A 24,667-nucleotide genomic window follows, 5' to 3' on the forward strand; every position below is an offset into this window, starting at 1 on the left:
ATAAATAAAATCTTTAAAAAAAAAAATAGATGCTTACAAATCCAAAGATGAGACAATAATGCTCCTGAGAGTCTACAGAGGTTAAGCAATAAAAGCTTTTGGTGAAAATGACTTTATTTTGGCATACTTCTAAAAAATTAAGTTATAACAGGGCTGTTGTTGTTGTATTAGTATCAAGTTAAGGCTATGAAAAACAAAAGAAAAAAAAGACTTGCACGCACTGTACATATTGTATATCGATCTTTAAAGCTACGAAAAACAACAAGAATTTTGTGGAATGTCACCAAATATAACTGAAAGTTGCTAGTATCACAATTTCTTGATATATGTTTTTCAAATGCCAAGGTCTACAGGATCGAATGGAAGTTCTCTTTGATTCATGTCCTGGTTTGCCTACTGAAAAAGGAGAGTGAGGGTGACTTCAGGAGAATTCTAAAAGATGCAGGCGCAGAAAACAAGTGCAAAGGAATTTCAAACACTTTCTCTTTCAAATCAAACTCTCATTTAAGCACTTTATTTTTTACCCAAGGGACAGTTTAGAATTAGTTGAATATCGAAGATAACTGAAGATAAACTAAATCTAAAGTTTAGGGATACTATGCTAACAAAGGTCACTAAATAATAGTTTGATGCATTTTCATTTTTATTAAAGTTAATCACAATTCCTACCTCAGGATATTCCACAACTAAAGGAGAAAAAGAGTTATTACAGCTGCTTGAAGGGAGTACAGGTTGAATGAACACACGTTTTAGGAACAGCATTTAAAATATTTTTCGTAAGACAGGCATCTGACAGGATCAAGATGTACGTGAGCTTCTTATGCTATGGCACCAAAGGGAAAAACTCCCTGGAAATTTCTTCCATATAAAAATTCAAGATAAAAACGGATCAAGTAGTGTAAAGGCAGAATGAACATCTGCATTTTGAGAATTAGTAACCTCATACATAGAATACACAGTGCTCGTTAAAACATTCAGCTGCAGAGAAATATTAAAATGTAATAAAGGAAATAGCACCTTTTAAAAATCATGTTATCTAAAATGAAAGTTTGCAAAACTATTCTGAACTGCAAATCTCCACATGAAGAAAACTGAGAAGGTGGTACCACAAAACAAAACAGTTTGGAAAAGTGTAATGTTACATGTTGATTGCAAGCACAAACAGTACAGAACACTGAAAACCAAAATTCCACCTCCATATCTGTAGTAGGCAAAAAAAAAAAAAAAAAAAAAATTATTTTCTTTTAAAGTCACACATCTAATATTCTCTCTAAACTGGGTCAGTAGGCAGCATACCTTAATGTAACGGGAAAAATAATTAAAGGGCCTACTTAAGAATTAAAGCAGTACTGAAGTATCTTCAGTCTATCTACTAAACACATGGACAAGAGGTTTATTATAAGACTTCTTGCTTGAAATTCAATGGAATTCAGAATAAAATGAGTCTGTTAGGTCATACCCCAAAACTTTTCATTACCTAAGTCCCACAAGGGGATTATCAAAACATGATTTTTATTAGATGATTCCAGGTATAGAGGTATAGAGAAGCCTTTCTCAGCCAGAGTTCTGACTATAACATTATGATCAGACCCAATGTTATTCTTTTTTCACAAGTGAGGCAAAGTATACACTTACATTCTTTCTAATCCCTTAAAATCCTTACAGTTGAAAAGGTTGTCCTTGAAGGTTAATTCAAATAAAAACAAATTTGCTTAGCGGTATATGTAATTTTAACAGCCTAATCATATATGCAAAGAATATCTTCCAATTGTGAGATCTACTTGATAGCTACTTTATCAAAAGTCCTATCAGAGCAAATTATGTCTATGTTTTCCAAAATGATTATTAATCAAAAATGCTGCCTTATAACTTTTAAGAAACAGATCTTGGGTTCAGGAAATACCAATACATCATTAACATGTTATTATAATTCTGCATTTACTTTCATTTATAAATATCACATAAATACCACTGGCAAGTATCATAATGTTAAATCATTAAACTAATTTGTAAATATTGATTTAAAAACCTTGGAGCATACACTGCAAAAAAAAAATTAGTAAAATTTTTTTTAAAAAAAGGTTTTTTTCTCATTATTTTCTTAATGATCATCACCCACCCAGGAGTTGGTAATAAATAACGTGCATAGTTCTTATAGAAAATGTGAAGACAAATATTGGCAAATACCACATGTCACGTTATATTTCTAAGAAATCATACAATCTGTAGTATTTCATAAAGTTGTTTATTCTTGTTATTGAAACTTGGACTCAAGTAATCCTGGTTATTCTGGAAAAAGCACCTTGTTAACGGGCATCATTTAATCATCCTTTTCTACAATCACCTCTCCGTGAAGCACCTTTCTTCTTTGGCGTAACATATGAAAATAGAGTTGTGGGAACACTAATGGAAAAAAGAAAACAAAAGAGGATGCTGTTGACCTTATACTTGAAACCTCTCACATGTACACACTCTGAGGGCAAGCACAGCATCCCCCGCCGCTGCCCACCCCCCCACCTCTCCTACCTCCCCCCTGCCCCCCCAACAGAGCTCAGGCTGAGAGCGCAGGCCGAGGCCCACACACCATAGGCCTCTGCAGTTTCCAGGCTCGCCTCCTTTTATGGCAGTTTTCACAAATTGAAGGTTTGTGGTAACCCTGCCTTGAGCAAGTCTCCTGGCACCGTTTTTCCAACAGGAGGTGCTCACTTCGTGTCTCTGTGTCGCATTTTGGGAATTCTCACAATATTGCAACCTTTTCCATTATTATTATTGTACTTGTCATGGTGATCTGTGATCAGTGGTAATGACTCGCTGAAAACTCTGATGATGGTGAGCATTTATTAACAATGAAGTATTTTTTAATTAAGGTGTGCACACTCTGATGCTATTGCACACTTAACAGACTACAGGATAATGTAAACATAACTTTTATATGCACTGGGAGACCAAAAAGATTCGTTGGACTCACTTTATTGCAATTTTAGCTTTAGTGGTCCAAACTGAACCTGCAATATCTCTGAGGTATGCCTGTAATGCTGGGGATTCTTTAGCAAAGTTAAGTATCTTGATAAATATACCTTCATAATGACCTGGGATGCTGTGCCAGAATGTTCCAGCACAAGGAAGACTGCCTTGCCTGGCCCCCTTTTCTTGGGTCCATCAGCTGTCCTGTACCATGAGGGGTCTCATGAACATATGTGGGTATCTAAGCCCACACAATCCAGCTTCATCCATACCCTTCACAAAGAGCTGCCCCTTGGCTACCCCTTGATCTCAGGGATGTGTATACTGGTGACATGGTTTACCCCTTAGGAGAACAGAACGGGGAAGACATCTATCCGTGCAGTCCCTAGATGCACACTCAGTGCCTTGTGGGCAGCAAATTCCAGGGTCTCAGGTTTCTAGAATGTGGTCTAGAAGGGAGGGAGGGCCTGTGTGGAGGAGTGATCAGGATCAGTGGAGGGCCAGAATAGGGCCCTCTAAAACAGGGCCCAGAGCAGGAGCCCCTCTCAGATTTGCTCAAATTATAGTGCTTTATAGTGTCAGAGCTAGAGGATGAACAAATTAACATCAGCTATAAACAATACAAATGTAAAAATATTTCTGAGACTGATGGACAGAACGATTAAAACCAAGTAACCTAATGACAAAAAAAAAAAAAAAAAAGCTGAATATCTTGTTTAGGCAACTTTGGTGAACCATTTTTAGAACTTAACCCAAATGGAGCAAAAATGCACAACAGAGTTTATTTATTTATTTTTTTAAATTTAGGTACTGCCCATCCTGATAAATGTAATCATCATACCATACCCAGGGGTCTAAATATATTCAGGTAAAATACACTTAACGCTAACTGATTGATTATTGAAAATATGTCTAGAACATTCTGAGTAGTGTAGCAGAAGTATGGGCTTAAGTTCAAATACTAGCCTTATTTACTAGCTGGGTGATTTTTAAGCGATGCCTATAACACCCTCCTTGAAATGCCCTCTAATCTGTGATGTCATTATTGAAAACTACCAGCACTTCTTTTGAGTGCTAAAGTACTCAGAGTACTGTTTAAATCCTTTAATTAACACAAAATTTAATAAACAAAATACAACTAGTTGTATGACTGCTAATATTAATAATCAGGTGGAAAACATCCCCCTGGTGGACTGCTCCAGCAAGTGGGACCCTCACGAAACGGTCAGCAGGGTGAACTGAGAAGCTGCCGCTGACACAGGCCAGAGTCTGCGTCTCCCAGGACACCTGAAAACACCCAGCCAACAGTTACTGTTTGATGCTTTCAAGCCATGACCTGCTGGGCCCTGGGTTTCCGTGGAGATGCCGCACTAGTCGTAAGGAAGAGGGGAAGCCGACCCCCAAACCTCTAACTGAGATATGAACGGAAGGAAGCGAGCTCTAGCTCTGCTCCAGACACGGCTGGGGAGGTGGACGGGGCTGCAGGTGACCAACCCCTGGGCCCTCCTGACCGCGCCCCCTCCTGGGGGACAATCTGATGAGAGTCAGGCTGAAATGGCAGCAGATGAGGGAAAGGGCAACAGGCTGACTCTCAGGTCAGTTTTGATTTTGAAAGAGTTTAAAAGTTGGAGGCCTCAAGGGACTAGCCAGGTTTTATGCTCACCCCCTTTACATATTTTTTTTATGTTTTATTTAAATATCACGTCAATGCAGATTTTAGATGCTATAAACTTTTCTTATTTCCTTTGTTCCCTCACTGACACCAGAGCCTCTAATTTTATCGAGAAGGGTAAAGAACAGCCTTGCTTTACTTTCACATTCCCTGCTAGTGACTATCAAAATTTGACCTAAAAACCTACCACTATTGCCATTTAAGTGAAATGAGTAAAGCTTCACCAATTCACAGCAACTATTGAAAGGTGATGAGAAATTAGTGAAGAGGCTGAGTTTTTCAAAATATATTAAGAAAAGCAGTCTCATTATTTTCTACTATATCGAGCAACACACACAAGACTAAAAAGTACTCCTAAATAACTTTTCCAAGTGTATGCTCAAGGATTAGACAGAACTGACCTGACATTTTCTAGGGACAAAATGTTTATCTTCAGATAAATAACTAAACGCTGGCAAACAGTTCACTGATGTGTGTTCTATCTTTTCTTTAAAAAAAAAAAAGTCAGATTCAGCTTCTCTTTATTTTATTTTTTTTTAAAGATTTTATTTATTTATTTGAGAGAGAGAATGAGATAGAGAGAGAGAGCATGAGAGGGGGGAAGGGTCAGGGGGAGAAGCAGACTCCCTGCTGAGCAGGGAGCCCGATGTGGGACTCGATCCCGGGACTCCAGGATCATGACCTGAGCCGAAGGCAGTCGCTTAACCAACTGAGCCACCCAGGCGCCCTCAGCTTCTCTTTAAATGATTCTGAGAAAGCAATCATTTGTGTATTGATTTACTTACCTTTTTCCTTATAACTAGGAAAGAGTCCTTTTTGACTCACTCAACTCTTCCATTATTTAAAATTATGACTACACGTGGGGTTGAACAGAGGTTTTGATGTATTTGTAAGCCATCACGTCTCATTGTTTATTACACTAGCGTATCATGATACTTCACGAAACGTTTGTAGCATATGCTTAATCAAAGTACTAATGACCGTATACTTACATGGTATATATGAGGCCATGGTTATAAGAAGAAAATAGTAGTAGTCAAAAGAGATATTGTATTTATTAGGAAGTCTTATCGAAAACATGCCCGTCTTCTTCACATATGGTAAGGCAGCATATATTGTAAGAAGTTCACCAACAACTCCGACGGGATATAAGATGATAAAAAAATTATATCTGGAGAAAGAAAGACCCCAGAGAATTATTTTTCTAGAATAATGACTGGATTTGACATGATCGTTCTTTTGCTACTACTGCCTTTAAACTTAAAAATATACATATTTACAGTGCCCCTCACAGGAGAAGGTTAATTTTTTTCTACTTTAATCATTTGCTTATAAAGTTAATTATCCTCCTTTTTTCTCATAGCAGTTTCCATTTTAGATGGCAAGACCTTAATAAAACAAGAAGTCAACTTACTTTACAGTACTGAAATAGTGGTATATGTGTTAACAATGTATATGTATGTAGTTTTGTATTGTAAAGGACATAAGTGTTGTAAATACTATATTGTAAAGTACCTGTAAGTATTATAAGGTATTGTAAAGGTAACTTCTTTGACACTTGGAATCAAAACTGAGTGGGTTTATGGGGCGCCTGGGTGGCTCAGTTGGTTAAGCGACTGCCTTCGGCTCAGGTCATGATCCTGGAGTCCCGGGATCGAGTCCCACATCGGGCTCCCTGCTCAGCAGGGAGTCTGCTTCTCCCTCTGACCCTCCTACCTCTCGTGCTCTCTCTCATTCTCTCTCTTGCAAATAAATAAAAAAAAAAAAAAAAAAAAAAAAAAACTGAGTGGGTTTTTTTTTTTTCCCTTCAGCTAGTCATTTATTGATCAAGTGCTGTGCTTTAGAAGATTAGTTATGATCTTAATTTTATATCTAAATCTTGAAATTACCAAAGTGGTTCTTGGAGGCATTTGGAAACCCCTTTGTGGCTACTAATTAAAAGAGAATTAATTACTACTTCAGAAAACTGAAATAATACTACTAAATACATATTTATATGTTTAGTGTATTTAATATATAAATAATACTAAAGTATCAGTAACTACTAATGAATATATTGTCTAAAACTAAAGCTCTCATAACAAAACAGGTAAGACAAGTTGTTTCCAAAATTCCCACATTAAAGGAACTGTCAGTGTGCTTAAAACTGAGAAAATTCTATTCAAAATCCCAAATCACAGTTTGTTCATTTGGGCTGTGGCAAGGTCTTTAATGCCCGGTAGGCCAGCCATTACTCTTGCCTAAGGTGAGGGGAAGGTTCTACAGGTTTCTATGGGCCTCCAGCAGGAAGAGCTTCAAGGACCCAAGGCAACAACCTTTCTCCATTAAAGAAAATCACTTTTCTCCAAGGCAGTTACCACAGAAAATAAAGGTTAAAATGTTGGTGGACAAGGATAGAAATCAAATTAATCCGCACTTTATTTCATCATTTAGTTGGCATTAAGATATTTGTAAAGAAATGTTAAATTTATCAGTATGAGAAACTTGGAGACAACTTAAAAATCACCTTATTATTATATGTCAAGGATATACACAGCTAAGAGATGGTGCAGGAACAGAATTATTTGCCAAAATAGATTCAGTGGTAAAAGGAAAGACCAATGATCCTTTTACTGTCCCTGTTTATCCCCTCCTTGCCGTGGGTATATCACCTGGTTTCTTCCTAGTCTTGTGTAGTTATTCGTATATTATTTAAATTACTCTCTTCCAATCTTAATTTCCTAGCTCAATTTAAAAATCATATAACAACATTTTATAATCCCTTCTCAAGTAAAACATTCAAACTTATTTACATAGTTTTTAAACTTTATGTGACTCTCCAATGATTTTTCTGGAAGCACTGTTCTTCAACAGAAAAAAGCATTATCACTCCTCGAGTAAACTAGTTTTTAAAGCCTTCAGCCACTGATTATTTTTAATGCAATGAGAACAAATTATATAATTTACTTTCTTTGCTCTTGAAAAAGATTGCATGTCACCAACTCTGTAAGTTTTGATGGCAGCATGAGAAATTTAACTACCTATTCAGAAAAAGAATTCCTCGTTAAAGATTCCTAATTGTTACCTAAAAATTTTTTGAAGGGAATGCATTTTTGAAATTAACATGGAACATAATAACATACAAGTGCCTATTCAGTGGACTTATCTAGGAACACTTCTAATACGTAAGTAGAATTGAAGTATATTCAAACCGTCACAATAGGCCAGCTATTTATAAATAAGAAGCCATTCTTACCGTGAAGTTTTATTTGAGAATGACAGCTTCAACATTTGACTATAAATACAAATATTATTTCAGGTTTTTTAATGAGGTTGGCAAATATATATAGATGGTTGGAATCTTTTATGATTTTTAACATGCAATATAATTACTCATGATTATGATTAACTGACATGTATTATGCTAACACGTACATTTCAAAATTGAGAGATCTTGTAGTACTTGGTTTAACATTAATGCAATTGACAAAGGATTTCTAAACAGCAAATTTAAACATGTTTTGAACTTTTCCAGAAATTCAAGACATGCAAAATGCATTCCAAAAGGCAGACAGACAAAACATTAAAGACCATTATTTTTCACAAATAAATTTTACAAATACAGTAAATGAAGAGACTATATCATGACTTAGAATTTTCAAAGGTGCTGGAGGTCCAGAAGACTGAGGTCATGCAAGACGCAAGATGCACTGAGATGGATTCTAGGATTAGTCCGGCAACACTCCAAACTGCCAACCGTGTGAAAGGCCCAATCACTCCAAGTGAAAAAGTGCTCGGTTACAGTAAGAATAAAACCAACCTAACGTATAGAAATGGGAGCGCAGCCTTCTTATGAGAAACAATAGGTTTCAGCTCAAATTATAATTTTAAAGCATTTCAATAAACAAAGTGGTAAGCCACAAAAACTGTCTACAAAGGAGCAAGAGCATATAAAAAAGTCTTAGAGTATAAATATAATTAACAGTGATTATCCTTACGGAGGAGGATTATAAGCAATTCAAAAGGTCTTTTTTCCCTTCATTTTGGACTTTTTATATATTATATAGCTCATTATATTTGAACATGTATAATATATGAGTTATGAAAAAGGAGTAATAACTTAAGAAAAAGTGTTAGGCTCTTATTATACAGGGATCAAAAACAAATCTGACACTGGTTGTATGTTACCTTCAAACAAATTAGGAATGTGTTAATATAAATATCAGAGTTTTAAAAAATAGACATATGGACATAGTATTGTTTATAATATCTCAAAACAGGATTTATAATATTGGCAAACTGGAAATGATCTAAATTCGGGCAACAGAGAACAGGTCAGTCATACTATGGAATATTGGGCAGCATTAAGAGTTACAACTAGATCTAAACGTTCCTGTTTTGATTTAAAAAAAAAAAAAAAAGAGCTCCAAGATATAAACAAAAAGCAAACATAATGTCATTCTATTTATGTTTTTAGAAACTCATGTTTGTGTGTTCACATTTTCATTAATATGAAAAAGTGTGGACAGGTAAACGCCAAGCTTTTTCCCTCCAGGGGAAAGTAGTGGTCAGGGAGGAGTATAAACAGGAACTTGCCATGTTGAGTCTATATATTTCTGCGCTTTTTTGAATTTCTTACAATGAAAACGTATTACTTCTGTAGTTGAACAAAAAATTTAAAGAATGAAAATACCGTCAAACCCTTTTACTTTACCTATGTGGAAGAGACATATAAGGGACAGAGATACATAGGGGATATAGCTGTCCTCCCCCAGCTGCCTCCTTGCACTTCCCACACCTGGCATCTCACATATCTGTTAGTTGTTTTATTTTTTTGGTCTCCTATGTCTCAAGAGGACAGAGTTTTTCTTGTTTTCAACCCTGCATCTCAGGCATGCATTCAGTACACAACACGTGTTATTGTTGTTGTGACTCTAAGTACAACCCAGGAAACAAAAGGAACAAATGTACACTGGTTTGTGATCTGTTCTTCAAATTGCAGTCTTGTTTTTATAATAACTTTGTAAAATATTGGTTGCTCAAAGAATTCAAACTTAAAAACAAAAAAACCGGAACATCTTTCACTTTAAAAATATATTTAGGGGCACCTGGGTGGTTGGTTAAACGGCTGCCTTTGGCTCAGGTCATGATCCCAGGGTCCTGGGATCGAGTCCCACATTGGGCTCCCCGCTCCACAGGAAGCCTGCTTCTCCCTCTCTCTCTGCCTGCTCCCCCCTACTTGTGCTCGCTCTCTCTCTCGCTCTCTGTGTTAAATAAATAAATAAAATCATTTTTTAAAAAAAGGATAGATATATTTAGAACCATTGAAATATAAATTTTGTCCACATTCCAAAAATACAGCTTAACTGTGACTTTCAAAAATGTCTGTCTCTGCAAAGAAACTGAGATTGTATACATAAGATACTAAAAATTGTGGATACTAGATTATTAAAATAATTTAAATCATTCAGAAAAAAATGCCATATTTTTGGCACAGAATTTAATATAATTCAAAAAAATTTTAAGTTTTGCTTGCAAAGAAAAATGAATGACCAATTCATGTTATGTAAGGATACTGATATAACTTGTCTGGCATTGATTTTACTCAAAATATATATTAAATGTGATTTTTCTCTGATCATTAAATTAAGCTTTTAGAATTCAAGTTATAGCTCTGCTAATAGCCAAAAACACAGCATCCTGGCATCATGGGCTAAGACACAAATTTTCCTTCTCTGGTGTTAGCTCAGCACACACAACACGCATGCACTAGTGAGAAACTAAACGGCAAGACATCGCCACCTGGCCCATTTAATGAAGTATGGCAAGTGGTCGAGAAGACTGAATGTGTAGAAGGAATAGCGAGTGATCTCTGTCACAGTCCACGCGACCAGAAAAAGCACCACGCTCTCCTCATTCTGGATCTGCAGAACCACAGAGAAACCCACAGTGTGGTTTAACCTTCAACATTTTTCTCCATGAAGATATCTTAGTTATTTACTATGTGTCTTTGACTACGCTGGAATATCAGGGGCAGACAGAGGCAAGACAGAAAACTTAACGCTGTCACCATTACATAATTCATGACAACACACAAATATGTCCTAGGCACAGGAATGGTCACATTTCTACTGGTTTCTCTTTCTCAGCCTTTGCTCCGGCCGCTAACTCAACCAACCCGTGACAACATCACCCCCTCAAAACCAGCGTGGGAACAATCTGATGTTCCAACTTTCTATGGGTCGTCTGAGGGTACCCATCCTACTAGAGCACTAGCTACTGCATATGTCCACTTGTCTTTTGTCCTGTGACCACCATTGAATTCAGGGCCTCACCGTCTCCATCCACACTACTGTAACAGCCTGCTAAATAGCCTCTCCACTCTTTATTCTCTTCATGAACAGACGTCTTCTCTTAAGCGCAAAACAAACAAAAACACATTTGGAAGCAGTGATTCTGTGATTTAAAAGCTTCTTTGGCTCCCTATTGCTTAACAGGAGAAAAGGATCGTATTCAAGGTTCTCCGCAATCTGGAGCTCAGGAATCTCCCCAACTTCATCTGCAATCTCTCAACCTCCCACTACCAGCTCTCTCTCTCTGGTGACACCAACTTAGTATTATTTCCAGAACATCCTCTGAACGTTTGCATCTTAACACATGCTATTCCCTCCAATTAGAATGCTACTTACTCCCTTGTTAGTTCCCACGGGAAACCCTTTCTCACCCTTTATGATCCAGCTAAAGCATCACGCCCTCTGGAAAACTTTTCCCAAACCCCTCCTTTCGCCCTGAGCAGTTATTTGCTCACTTTCCTTGTTCATATCTGTATTATAACACTTGCCGATTTGTATGAAAGTCTGTCTACCTGACTCTTGTGTATGCATCAGTGCTCTCCTTATACATTCCTTCCTCAGGTAAGCCTGCCTTCCCTCCCTAGGTCAGGCTAAGTCCCCAGGTACATGGTAATACATACTCTTATTTCAAAGCACTAACACTAACATAATGAAACAATTACAGTTGACCCCTAAACAACGTGGGGGTTAGGAGCACCGACCCCTGCTGCGTAGTCAAAAAACCTACGCAGGTTTGACTCCCCCAAAACTTAACAACTAATAGCCTACTGTTGACCAGAAGCCTTATCGATAACCTGTAAAAAGTTGATTAACACATATTTTGTATGTTGTATGTTATATATTGTATTCTTACAATAAAGCAAGCTAGAGAAAAGAAAATGTCATTAACAAAATCATAAAAGAAAATACACATAGTACTGTATTTATCAGAAAAAAATTTATAAAAAGAAAAAAATTCTATGTATGAGTGAACATGCGCAGTTCAAACGCGTGTTGTTCAAGGTCAGCTGTATTTGTGCAACTACTTGTTTACCACCTCTCCCAGTTACAGGATCCACGAGGCAGGGACTATATTTGTATTAACTGCCAGATCCCCAGCAAAGTCTCAGGTGTAGAACAGCTGTGCGATTAGTATTTGTTGAATGATTGGACATCTGTAAGACTGCCCCCCACTTCCCAACAACCAGTACGCATATAGCTGGAATGGCCCTATCCATTTTTGTAAATCCAGACATGAGCACAATGTCAAATGTATAGAAGTAAATGTTGGCTGAATTAATTAAAGAGGGGTGGAAAGGTACCGGTAGGAAACTCTTGTTGGAGAAAATTAAATAGTAAGACTAAGACAGAGATCCTTTGGAGGATAAAAAAGAGCGGATGGGTCTTTTTTCTCTTGGGGGCTAGCAACCCTTTAGATTCTCTCTCACTTCTTTTCCACAGCTGATGCTGGCCACCCTGTCTGGTCTCTCTTCTTCCTCAGTCTTCAGACTCTTTGTAGTCCCGGCCCGGCTATTATATTCGCTCACTGTCTGGAACAGTCTTTCTTTTATTCTGCTTATGGTGGACTCCTGCTTTTAAACTATACAGCAATCTGAATACAAAGTCTGGCTCTCTGCGTGGCCTGCACTCACTGCTAAGTGCACAGCAGTCCCTGGTGAGGGGCCAGGTGGACCGAGGGAGTTGAATGAAAGACGGTGATCTGGAGAGGCTAATGGGCAGAGTGGTGAGAGAGCAGAAGGGCAGTGATCTGTCCCTGTGCAGATGGGGGCCAGTGAGTCTCATAGGCAAGGGAAGGGAGTGAAGGTATCATTTCAAGCAGACGAGGGACAAGAAAGGCATCTCAGGAATGGAAAGAAGGCCAGAGATCTGTCTTCAAGTAGCCAGGAGACGCCGGAGGCTGTCAGAAGGTCAGAAGGGCCCATCTGGGAAATGTTTCTGTCATGGGTTTAAAAGGCCCAGTGTCTTGACATAGTGAGCGTGGTGTGTGTTTGTCTAGAAGGGTTTGAGCCATTAATTAGATTCAGGTCTGTCTCCTGTCATGCCTCAATAAATAATATGCTAATTTCCCCTAAGCTCCCAGCCCTTCCAACTTTTCATTTAGTCTTTCCCATTTGCTCAGATCTACAGAACTATATTTGCTTTTTACGCCTGTTGCTACAACACTCCATGGTGAATGAGGAAAAACACACTGTTTATAGTGGCGACTTCAATACATAATCAAAGAGAATACACATCAATAAAAATTTTCAGTTAACTATTTGACAGAATATGAATATCAATTTTAAAAACTGGGAAACATCAGGAGAATAGATTATGGATATAAATATTTAGTTTTGCTTGTGTTTCAAGGTCATTCTACTAATGCACTAAGTCAATGTACAATCACACTTAAATCCAAACCCAGCCCCTTTTTTGTCTAGTGGTTCTGCTTCCTGAAATATAGCAATGTTAGTATTTTAGATTCCTATTAATAAAAAAGCTTTCCTGCAGGCTCATGAAGAGAACATGTTAGTGTCACTTACTGCTTTTATACTGTGAGTAATGAGCCACACCATAAAGATTCTTGAACTCACTTGGACCCCAGCCACAATCACAGAAGTAGGTACAATTCCTTAAAGAGAAAAACAGGTCAACCATTGCCCTAAAGGCAATTTATACTGACAATAAAAATTAAATCAGAAACTCACCAATTAAACAGTGGACTATCTGTAAGCAAATAAAAAAAATCACAAGTCAATAGCATGCAACATAATATAAATCCCTGCGAACACTGGTTTTCTACAAATCCGTAGGTGGTTTGTCATCAGCAAAATGAGGCTGATTTTGCTCAACAAATAATTTTTCAAATAAATATTACAATAGGAAAACAGCGTCATTAAAAACTTACCTCAAGCAAGGCAAATGTCTGGAAAAATTTAAGTGTCTTCTGAATACTTTTATATAAACCTTTGTGTGTTCCTTTTTCCATATAAAAACGTACCATGGCAATAGCTAAAACCAACCACCTAGAAGAAATAAAAGTATTTCATAAAGTTCTATCAAAATGAATACCAAGGATCTTCCTGAAAATAAATGGCATAGTTTATATAGTAACATGTTGTTTTATTATGTTCTCAGTTCATTATTCTATTTAACAAAACCCACAGGAAGAAATGGCATTGTTTTTACACTGACTCTTCAAGGGGATGAATAGAACATGTTGGAGATCAACTAGATTCAAATGTCAAACAATGTCTCTTTCATGTTTGGTTTCAGCAGACAGACTGAAGAAGTGATGTACCCAAAATGAGGTTATTATAAAGCATTTCATAATTACATAAATATTTCTTAAGGTAAAAACCTGTGAGTGTGTATGTACTTATACAAATATATGGTATATATTTATATGTAAGCATAAGTAAAAATCTTTCATAATAATTTTTTTTAGAATTTGCACTAAATAATAACTGTTGTGCCACAGAAGGCATCCAGAAGGTCAGATATGGGCCTGCTTTCAAAGAGTTCGTTTTACAAAAAGGACAAAATACATATACCTTGCCTTTTCAAGCTCTACTTCTATGCGACAGGTTGTGTGCTGTGAATGACCGGCACTCCACACACAAGCTGCGCCTGCGAAGACCAGCTTTCTCACCATACACTCAATCTGCTGGAGACACTAAGGAGAGTTCATTTTTTTCCAGTTTCCTTCACAATTACAAGCACTTTTAAGTTTTAAAAAGTTACACCATCTGTAACTTTTTAAAATCTTTAGTAACCCACCCACGGAAAGGAATAGCTACTCCAGGCTTTTTTAATTCGATGGTCTCCAAAGTGTCTACTTACATGGGTTTATGAATGATAACATTATTATATGGCTTTAACTTTTTAATTAAAGAACACTCATAAAAAGGACAAATGGCTTTAAAGATTCCCCACAAAGGAACTACGGATTGAATACGATGAACACGGTCAACAAGGTCAACGGAAGAAGATGGAGGCTTGTGCTTCTCCTCTGGGCACTTCCACTCCTCCTCAGCACACACTGAGGGGAAAGCAGGGATGTACGTTCCTATGAGGTGTGACAAGAAGTCAGGTAAAATCTGAAATTATCAGCAAGACCTTCCAAAGATGGAAATGTTAATGATACCAACAACGCTGATAATAACATATGTACTTTTAGAACGCTTTTAATGTTCTAAATGCACATTTAACATATTAATGTTTCATGCTCACAAATTCCCTGTGAGGAAGGGACTGCTATTATCCTATTTTACTGCTGAGGAAACAGGCAGAAATGGTCACAGAGCCAGGCAGCGGGGGATGTAAACCCACCGCTGAGCTCAGAGTCTACGCCCTTGAACCACGATGCTGTACTGGTCTGGCTCTAGGTATATACTGTGCCTTGGGATATTAGTTAATCATAGTATTTGGTATATTTGAATTACAAGTAAATTTTAAAAGTTATAGAGAGAATTATGCTCTAATATTTTAACTGATAGTAGTGTGCTATCAAAAAGGTCTGAGGGCCACTGTTATAGATGAGACAGTCACCATGCAGAGGTGTCAAGTGACTTACTCTAAGTCTTAAAGTCAACAGTCCAGGTAGAAATAGACCCCTTGAGGTCTCCCAACGCCCCATGCTATTCTCTCTCCATGATACCCTGCCTTTACTGGATTCAACTGATGGTTTCATCCCATATGTGGACCAACTGATGGCTTCATCCCATATGAGGGTCAATGCTGAATTCTGTGCTGGGCTAATCTGGGTGATGTTTTATATGCCTTCTAGGTTTAAAATATTATGATTTCACCATCTTCAATTCTAAGTCCCTACACTAACAATAAGAAAACAAAAAACATATTAAGATGTTTATATTCACATTTTTCATACACTTGTCTCTCTCTTTTTTTTTAAGGAAAATCCAAATCAGATTTTTACAAAAGATCATGTTAAGAGGTAATTATTAACCTACCAAAGAATTCATCAAAGGATTCATTAGATGGCAACTTTTCTACATTTTTAAATAGCAAGATATAAAAATCCACGTATTATAACATGGTAACAAATTTTACTGTTGTTCCATAGGTGGCAGCATTGTACCACCCAATATAGTATTAGGCTCTTAACAATTACTAACTTGTTCGGAAATAAAAGAAATTAACACTCTGGGTGGGGTGAGAAAGGACATGGAGCCATCTATCCTAACTTCTCAACTGTTTTTCAGTCACTGTGGCCAGAAACTTATCTGAACTAATGAGTGCTCACTTTCTAAACCCACCATCACAATGGGATGACAAAGTCTCCCATAGGGGCCCTACATTTAAATTTGCACTTCCTACATTCATCGGTTTAGTAATTGTAATTAAAAAAAAAAATGCAAAAGCAAGTAGAGCTTCTGCAACTGTGAATTATTTATTTATTTTTTTTAAGATTTTATTTATTTATTTGACAGAGAGAGAGACAACGAGAGAGGGAATACGAGCAGGGGGAGTGGGAGAGGGAGAAGCAGGCTTCCCGCGGAGCAGGGAGCCCGATGCGGGGCTCGATCCCAGGACCCTGGGATCATGACCTGAGCTGAAGGCAGACCTTAACGACTGAGCCACCCAGGCGCCCCTGGAATTATTTTCTAGAAGGTTCTGTTTTTAAAAAATAGGCCAGAGCGACTGATTACCTAAATTTGAACCCAGATGGATGTGCTCAGTCTTTGAGAAAGTACTCTTTTTGGAAAATATATAAACATGTGCTTTCTATGTAAAAGATTGCTTGCTTTTTAGCTTAATTCATTTCTTTATTCATTCATCTTCACGTTCAACATTTATTGCTAAGCCAGGGAGTGTGCTACATGTTGGGAAATTGGAAATAAATAAGACCTAGACCTTGCCTCAAGGAACTATTAAATTAGTTAAGTGGAGAAAACAAAATAGTGCTGTAACAGGAGGTATGAATCATAACTCACTAAACACAGGGCCTTCTTGCCATGTCACTACGCTATGATGACCCTGAAAAATCTTATTGAAGGAGGAGTTCTTTCTTTGGTTGTCTCTGGTGCTTCTTTCTTTTCCTCCTGAGGTTTCTTGGAGACAACCTGCTCCATAGGGAACTTGGCTTATCTACACCTGTATCTTCTTTTTTTATTTCAACACTTCTTTTTAGATTTTAATTATGAACAACTTCGCATATACCCAATGATACAGAGAAGGGTATAAGGAACCCCCATGAGCCCACTGCCCAGCTTCAAGCATTATCATCTTATGGACAATCCTGTATCATCCAAACCTCTATTTGCTTCTCTCCTCACCATCCCCTCCCCTCATTACTTTGAAGGAAATCTCATACCTTCTATAGTTTGATTCATAATAAGAGGATTGCTTTTAATAAACATTACCATAATACCACAATCCCATGTAAAAAAAATCTTCGGTCACAAAACATAGAGGCAGGATATAAATTTTCTCAATTGTCTCATAATTTTTAAAATTCATGATTGAAATAAAGTTCATATGTTGTAATTAGTTGCTGTGTCTTTCATGACTCTTAATCTATAGGTTTCCCCTCCCTCCCTCTATCCATTCATCTCTCCTTCCCTCTCTTTCTCGTGAAATTTGTCTGTCGAGAACACTGAGTGGTTTGTCTTGCAAGGTTACCCACATGTCATTTATTATGTTCTCTGTCCCCTGTATTTCCTGTGAAGTTGACAGTTCCATGTGCTTGATCAGACAGATTCACATTCAAGGCTAATTCCTAAGTTATGTTGTGTACTTCCCTAAAGAGCACATAATTTCTGGTCGTCCCTTTTGTTTATGATGTTAGCACTCACTGCTGATCATTGCCCAGAGCCATTATTTCAGCATTACTGAAAAATGATGATATTCTAATGTTATCATTTCTTCTTGACACCTCCGATAAAGTAACCCTGCGGAGGCTTGTCCCAGAGATGGTCTTTGACATTCATACCATCCATACTTTCATATATTGTTCATTGACACCTCTAAACTTCCTTTCCTAGACTAAATTGAAATTTTTATTTAGCAGCCAATAGGTTTCAAGGTACTGCACATAGACACTCATGCCAATGGAGTTAAGCTGAAAGGTTCATGAAAGAAAAAAAACAGATAAACTGGATTTCATTAAGAGTAAGACCTTCTGCTCTTTGAGAGACACTGTGAAGAAAATAAAAAAACCAAGCCACAACTAGGAGAAAATATTTACAAATCACATATCTGATAAAGACCTATATCCATACTATATAAAAAACTCTCAGAACTCAGTAATAGAAAAATCAAACAACCTCATTTAAAAAAGGGGGGGGCAAAATGGGGCGCCTGGGTTGCTCAGTTGTTAAGCATCTGCCTTCAGCTCAGGTCATGATCCCAGGGTCCTGGGATAGAGTCCCACATCTGGCTCTTTGCTCAGTGCGGAGCCTGTTTCTTCCTCTCCCATTCTCCCTGCTTGTGTTCCCTCTCTCGCTGAGTCTCTCTCTGTCAAATAATAAAATCTTTAAAAAAATTATAAAAAATAAAAATTAAAAAATTAAAAAGGGCAAAAGATTTGAACAGACACTGTACCAAAAAAGATACACAAATGGTAAGTAAATGCATGGAAAGATGTTCAGTGTCATTAGTCACTAGGGAAATGCAAAATAAAATCACAATGAGATAACACCACACACCTATCAGAATGTCTAAAATTACAGTGACTGACCATACCAAGTTTTGGTGAGGATATACAGCAGCTCTCATTCATTGCCCATGGGGATGTAAAATGGTACAATCACTCTGGAAAAGTTTGGGCAGTTTCTTAAGAAATCAAGAATGCGACTACCATATGACCCAGCCATTCCACTCAAAGATATTCATCCGAGAAAAGTGAAAGCATATGTCCAAAGACTTGTACCTGAATATTCATAGCTTTGTCATGCCAAAAACTGGGAAGAACCAAAATGTCCATCAACAGATAAAGAACCAAAATGTCCATCAACAGATAAAAACAGATCTTGGATAAACAAGATCCATACAATGGATCTACCCTCCTCAGGGATAAAATATATGTCTGTTACTTAACATTTTGGGAAATGTATATGCCTGAACCTTGGGTTTGGTGCTCTAATAACTCACACTATGTATACTCTGAAATTATCTTAAGTAGTTTCTCTCTCGGTATCATTCACCTTGCTGATCACTTCATATCCATGATCTTTTTATTCTTTGTAATAATCTAGTAAAGGAGTTGTATTGTTTCAATTTACAGATAAGAAAACTCAGGGTCAGAGAGTTTAAGTAACTTATCTGAGGCTACCCAGCAAAACAGGAGCGAAGCATAGCCTCTAACCAACACCTTATTGTACTATTTACAGATTAAAATCCAAACATGTTAGCAAGCATTTAAGGCCCTGTGCAGTGGTCCATGCTCCCCATCGAGCTTCATCTTCCCCCTACACTTCAGGCCCACTTGCTACTGCCTGAACATGTCTAGGAATGTCACACCTCTGTACCCTAACTCATGCTGTTTCCTCATCCATGCCTATCAAATCCTACTCATCCTTCAGAGCTCAGTTGAAATGCTATGATCTCTACCACAAAGCTTTCTCTGATTCCCCCTACCTGTCTGACCTGTCACCTCTGTCAAGCACTTAACTCATTCTGTCTTTTATTGCAATATATAAATGCCCCCCGGGTTATACTTCTTCAAGGACAGAGCCTAAAATATTTATCTTATGTCTCTCATTTGACCAAGGACAATGCACTTGACACATAGGGGCTCAAAAGTCCTGAAAAGAAAAAGAAAAAAAAAAAAAACCACCAGAGAGAGAGAGAGAGGGAGAAATACTCACTTCTCTGGTCAAATACCTATTATGAACAAGTACCATAAAAATCCTCATATCCTTTAAAGGTGTAATTCTACTCTGGGGAATTCATCCTAAGTAATTTAACAGATACAAATAAAAGCAAAATGTCATTAGAGGAATGAGCTAATCTGTTATTGTACATTAAATCTATACACTCTTATGTAGCCATGAAAGAATATTTTTATGAAAACTATACAGAAATATTTGGTAGGATATTAGGTGAAAATAGAATATATAAAGAGGAGATACCCTAACTGCAATGCTCTATAAGATGCGTTTAGCAGCTTACACTCTAATGAGGGCATGACAGACAATAAGCAATAATACGAAGTAGTAAAATACGTTGTACAGTTATATGGCAATAAGTGCAATGAGAAAAATAAAGCAGGCAAGAGGAATAATAGCATAATGGGGATATATGCTATCTGAATGAAGATATTCACATAAAAGATAAGAAAAAAGGTCATGCTAAGCTTATAAAATTAGGCAAGTTCTTTTTTTATATTTATGTAAATACTTATCTATTATTTTATTGTTTTCAAAACTATTACAAAAATTTAATATACTTCAAAGTTCTGCTAAAAGAGAAAAACAAATTAAGTGAACAAAAAGAACCTCAGCTAACCCTGTGCTATCCGTACTATTCAATGTATACCTTGGTGTCCCACTTTCCATACTACAACTTTATTTACCTCTGTTCTCCAACACCACCCTCCAATTAGATCAAGAAAATATACCAGGCTTTCTTGCATCTCATGTCTATTTCTAGAATTTATCTCACTCGAAATATCTACTCTCCACATATGCCAATCCTATTCCTTCTTCAAATCTCAGTGCCTCTAAAAGCCTCCCAAGGGTTACATGGATTATTCCATTTTGGTTACCTTTGCTTTTAAACAGAGGTGAAAATGACAAGGGACCTTCCCAATATAGGCAGGGAGACAGATAAGTTTCAGATACGGGGTAATTTGCTGGGCAGGTAGGAAAGATAGGAATGAAGTGTGAGAACACAAAGGAGGGAGCATTTAATTCTGCTCCAGATGGGCAGGTAGGAAAGATAGGAATGAAGTGTGAGAACACAAAGGAGGGAGCATTTAATTCTGCTCCAGATGGGGTAGAAGACCTGGAAACTTTCAAAGAGGATCGCTTGATTTAGAAATCATATGAGGAACAAGGAGGATATTATACAAAGAGTGAACGGCCTGAGCAAAAATGGAGGGAGCTGTGAAAATAAAAATGCATGGTGCTTTGCCGACATTATGGGTTACGGTTGATTTCAAATACAATAAAACTGGAAAGGGGAATCAGGGAGCATATTGCAAAGGCCCTTGAATGACCAACAGCCTAAATCCCTTAGATTACAGTGGAGGTACTAGGGAGTCATTGAAGGCTTTAAACTAGACTTATGCATTGATTTTCACTTTTAAAAGGTCAACCTGGTTTTCAAAAGGGAGAGTGGACTGAAAAGGAAAGGGAGAGCATACCAGTTAACAAACGGCAGGTATTCCAAAAATGTTCCAAAAACTGGGTAAGACTATCACAGGGGAGAAAATTCTCTCAGCTCCCACTGTAGCTAATGATAGCAGCCCATGGTAGGTACTCAATTGTTCTCTAGTTGTTCTGAATATATTATTTTTCTTCTACGAGATTATAAAATTCAGTAAAGCGTAAAGGCAAAGAAGTAGCATGTCTCTGGAGTCAGACTGTCTAGGCTGAAATCCGAGTCTTGACACCTGCTGGTTGTATGATCTTGAGCAAATTACTTAACCTCTTTGTGCCTCAGTTTCCTAATCTGTCAAATGTAATATCATGTATCCCTCACAGGATGGTAGAGAACTAAAAATGAGATTGTACATCTAAAGTAATCAACACAGTACCTGCCACATAGCATATCCTCAATAAATGTATTCTTTGTGAACTGTATTTGGTATTTAGGCTTACACTAAACACATAATAGGTACTCAGTACTGGGTCAAACCATTTATTCTTTTCTATAAGCCCCAGAGAAAGTTTAAGATAGTAAACGTTCCGCCACATTTATATAGATTAATAATACTTCATGTGATAATGACAAAATAACTTTTTAAAAAGACAATGCAATTTAGAAACAGAAGAGCATTTTCCCAACAGGTCTTGAAAAGCAGTCGACACACAAGTCACTTGGACAGCTCTTTGAAGAGCGATAGTCATTGTGTAACCTTAACTTGTAAGTCACACTCAAAGTCAGAAATAAAAGTACAGGGTATCAGTCACGAAGCATGGGGCCATAAAGATGCTGGACACGAGGGCCAGGCTCTGATACGGCAGGGTTTTTAAAATACCGTCCCAAGTAAGAAGCTCTGGGGCTCAGGGGAAAAAAAAAAATCAAAAATCAAAACTCGTGCTGACATGAACAGTTCCGAAAACTCTGCCCAGAGGTCTGCAGCACGAGGAAATGCACCGTGGGGGCCGCCGGCCGGACAGCTCCGGGGCCGCCGGACCCAGGCGTTTCTTCAGCAGCAGCAACAGGCAGCGGCGCCCGGGGCGGCCCGGCCGAAGCCACCTCCCCCGCGGGTCGGCCCCGCATTCCTGCCCGGGTCTATACTTAACCTCCGGCCCGCGCCCCGAGCCGCCGCGCCACGCCGTGCACCGTATTAGGCAATGCCCGGCTAGCATGGCCCCGGCCACCCCCCCTCCCCCCCGCCTTCTCCGCCCGCCTGCCCCGCTCCACTCCGCTCCATTCAACGCCCGCGGCCGCGCCGGCGCCCGCGCCCCTCCCCCACGGCTGCCGCCTGCGCCCCCTCCCCGCGCCCCTCCCCTACGGCTGCCGCCCGCGCCCCCTCCCCGCGCCGCGCCCACCCCGCCGCCCCGCGCTGTCGTTTCCCGCAGCCGCGAGCGCCCGCAGCCCAGCCGGCGCCCCGAGCGCTGAATGTCGGGGGGGTGGGCGGAAGGAGGAGAGGGCCCTTCTCGGCGCACGTACCCCGCGGTCATGGCGATGTTGTAGGAGGTGAGCCAGACAGTGGCCAACAAGCCGAGGCGCCTCCTCTTGCCGGTGGCCTCCTTCTCCTCGCCCGCTTCCGAGGCGCCGCCGTTGGTGCCGTCCTCCTCGCTGGACGCCATGGTAGCCGTGCACCCGAGGGAGGTGGAAGACAGGGGAAGGGGAGTGGGAGGGGGCCCCGCCGAGCGCGCCGCTGAAGCGCCACCGCCCGCTGCCGCCGCCTCCGTCAGGCTCCCCATGTGCCGCGCGCAGGGGGCTCAGCGCCGCCAGTCCGGCCGCCCGCAGGGGGAGGAGCGGGCGCCCCCGGCCGCCGCCCCGGCTGCCCCGCCCCCGGCCCTCGGGAGCGCGCGCGGCGCGGGGACCTGGCCGCCAGACCTGGGCGCCGGGGCTCGGGATCCCGTGAGCCCCCGGGTATGGTTTCGAGGCGGCTGAATGGTTTCCGCTCCCACAGAAAGTTATCCGCGTCTCTAGCTGGGGGAACCTCCTCTTAGTGAGACGCCCCAGACGTCTTGGGCGCTGGTGACTTGCCCCCTCGCTAGTGCATTTAGTCGGGGCGGACGAAACACACCTGGACTTGGCATGACCCTGCCCCACCCAGCCTTTGGGAAGGTAGTTTCTGCAAGTGAGGACAGGTAGTAGGATCTTCCCGCTAAGTACGCATTAAGACCTTCTGGGGAAGGAAGAATCTCCCACTTCAGTCTGTTTCACTTCTGCGGGCCAGTGGGGCGTGTACAGGGGAATACAGTAGAATTGCCTCACTTGTGCGGATTCCCCTGGAGCCAGTGTTCTAAAGGCATTGACTTCAATGCAGCGTAGTGTTGGATGTTAGAGGGAAGCTGGAGGAAAGAGGACATGACAAGATACCAAACGAGAAAAGTTTGAGCAGATGTAGGCAAGCTACAAATATTGGCCTGACAAGAACCCTTTCCCGCAGGCAAGTATCCCACTGTTCTCTACTTTATCCCTTTCCTTTTGTATCTTCCTTCAAATACCCGTGCTTTCTCCCAATAGCTCTCTGCTCTTTCCCCTTAAAGCACACAGTTGGGAAGACAGGCTCCGGAGTCAGATTACTGAAATTCAAACCCCAAATTCCTGGCTCCATCAGTCTTACTAGCTTGTGAACTTGGGCATCTAAACTTTTCTATGCCTCAGTTTCCTCAGTGGGAACAATTTATAAACCTATGTCATGGGTTGTTGTGAGATGCAAGTCTCACACTTATAAAGCACACATATAAATAACCCACACTTAAATCACCCACATAAATCCCTTAAAGGTCTGAAGCAGTTGGAATCCCCACCCAAATTAGCGTATTAGCACCATTCTGGTGACTCAGATCTCCGTTGATCCAGTGAAAGAAATTCTGCTCAGGCCTGTGGAAGCTATCTGCTTGTGCTGCTGGGCAGGAAGCTATCTGCTTGAGCTATGTGTAAGACCACATAGGTACGAGTCCAGTAGCTCCTCAGGGTATGGAGTCACTTGGGAGAGGTCACCAAGCGAGAGAAAGGAGGACTTATCCCTTTATTGTGATCTGGGCTCTGTGCTCCTGATCCAGGGGCCACTATCAACCTACTTGGGAAACTTAGATAATTTTGAGGAAGACATTCCAATGGGGTGTGGTGGGGGGGAGGCTGAGATGTGCTTGGGAAGAAATAATGGCTGAAAATGTTTAAATTTGATGAAAACTGTGAACGACTATTTTTTAAGACGTTTAATTGGAATGGAAGAAATAAAACTATTTGCAAATGATAACATTATATAATTAGAAAAGCCTAAGGAATCCATTAAAAAGCTACTGGAACTAGTTGCAGGCTACAAGGTCAGCGTAACAAAAATTGTTTTCTACAGAAAAGAAAACTGGAAATTGAAATTTAAAATAAAACCATATAATGCTCATCA

The 24,667-nt window shown here is 39.5% G+C and overlaps 1 protein-coding gene across 1 annotated transcript; it reads right to left on the reverse strand.

Moving 5' to 3' along the window:
* Positions 1–2,226: 2,226 nt before the first annotated feature.
* Positions 2,227–23,116, reverse strand: HACD1 (3-hydroxyacyl-CoA dehydratase 1). The gene is made up of 7 exons (XM_036097065.2): positions 22,753–23,116; positions 13,856–13,973; positions 13,656–13,674; positions 13,491–13,579; positions 10,418–10,539; positions 5,629–5,807; positions 2,227–2,403 (listed from the first exon to the last, which is right to left on the reverse strand). The coding sequence occupies exons 1-7, from the start codon at positions 23,007–23,009 to the stop codon at positions 2,321–2,323; spliced, it is 867 nt and encodes a 288-aa protein (XP_035952958.1). The 5' UTR covers positions 23,010–23,116; the 3' UTR covers positions 2,227–2,320.
* Between the last annotated feature and the right edge of the window lie 1,551 nt (positions 23,117–24,667).

The sequence above is a fragment of the Halichoerus grypus genome, chromosome 6 (assembly GCF_964656455.1).
Source record: "Halichoerus grypus chromosome 6, mHalGry1.hap1.1, whole genome shotgun sequence".
Lineage (NCBI taxonomy): Eukaryota > Metazoa > Chordata > Mammalia > Carnivora > Phocidae > Halichoerus > Halichoerus grypus.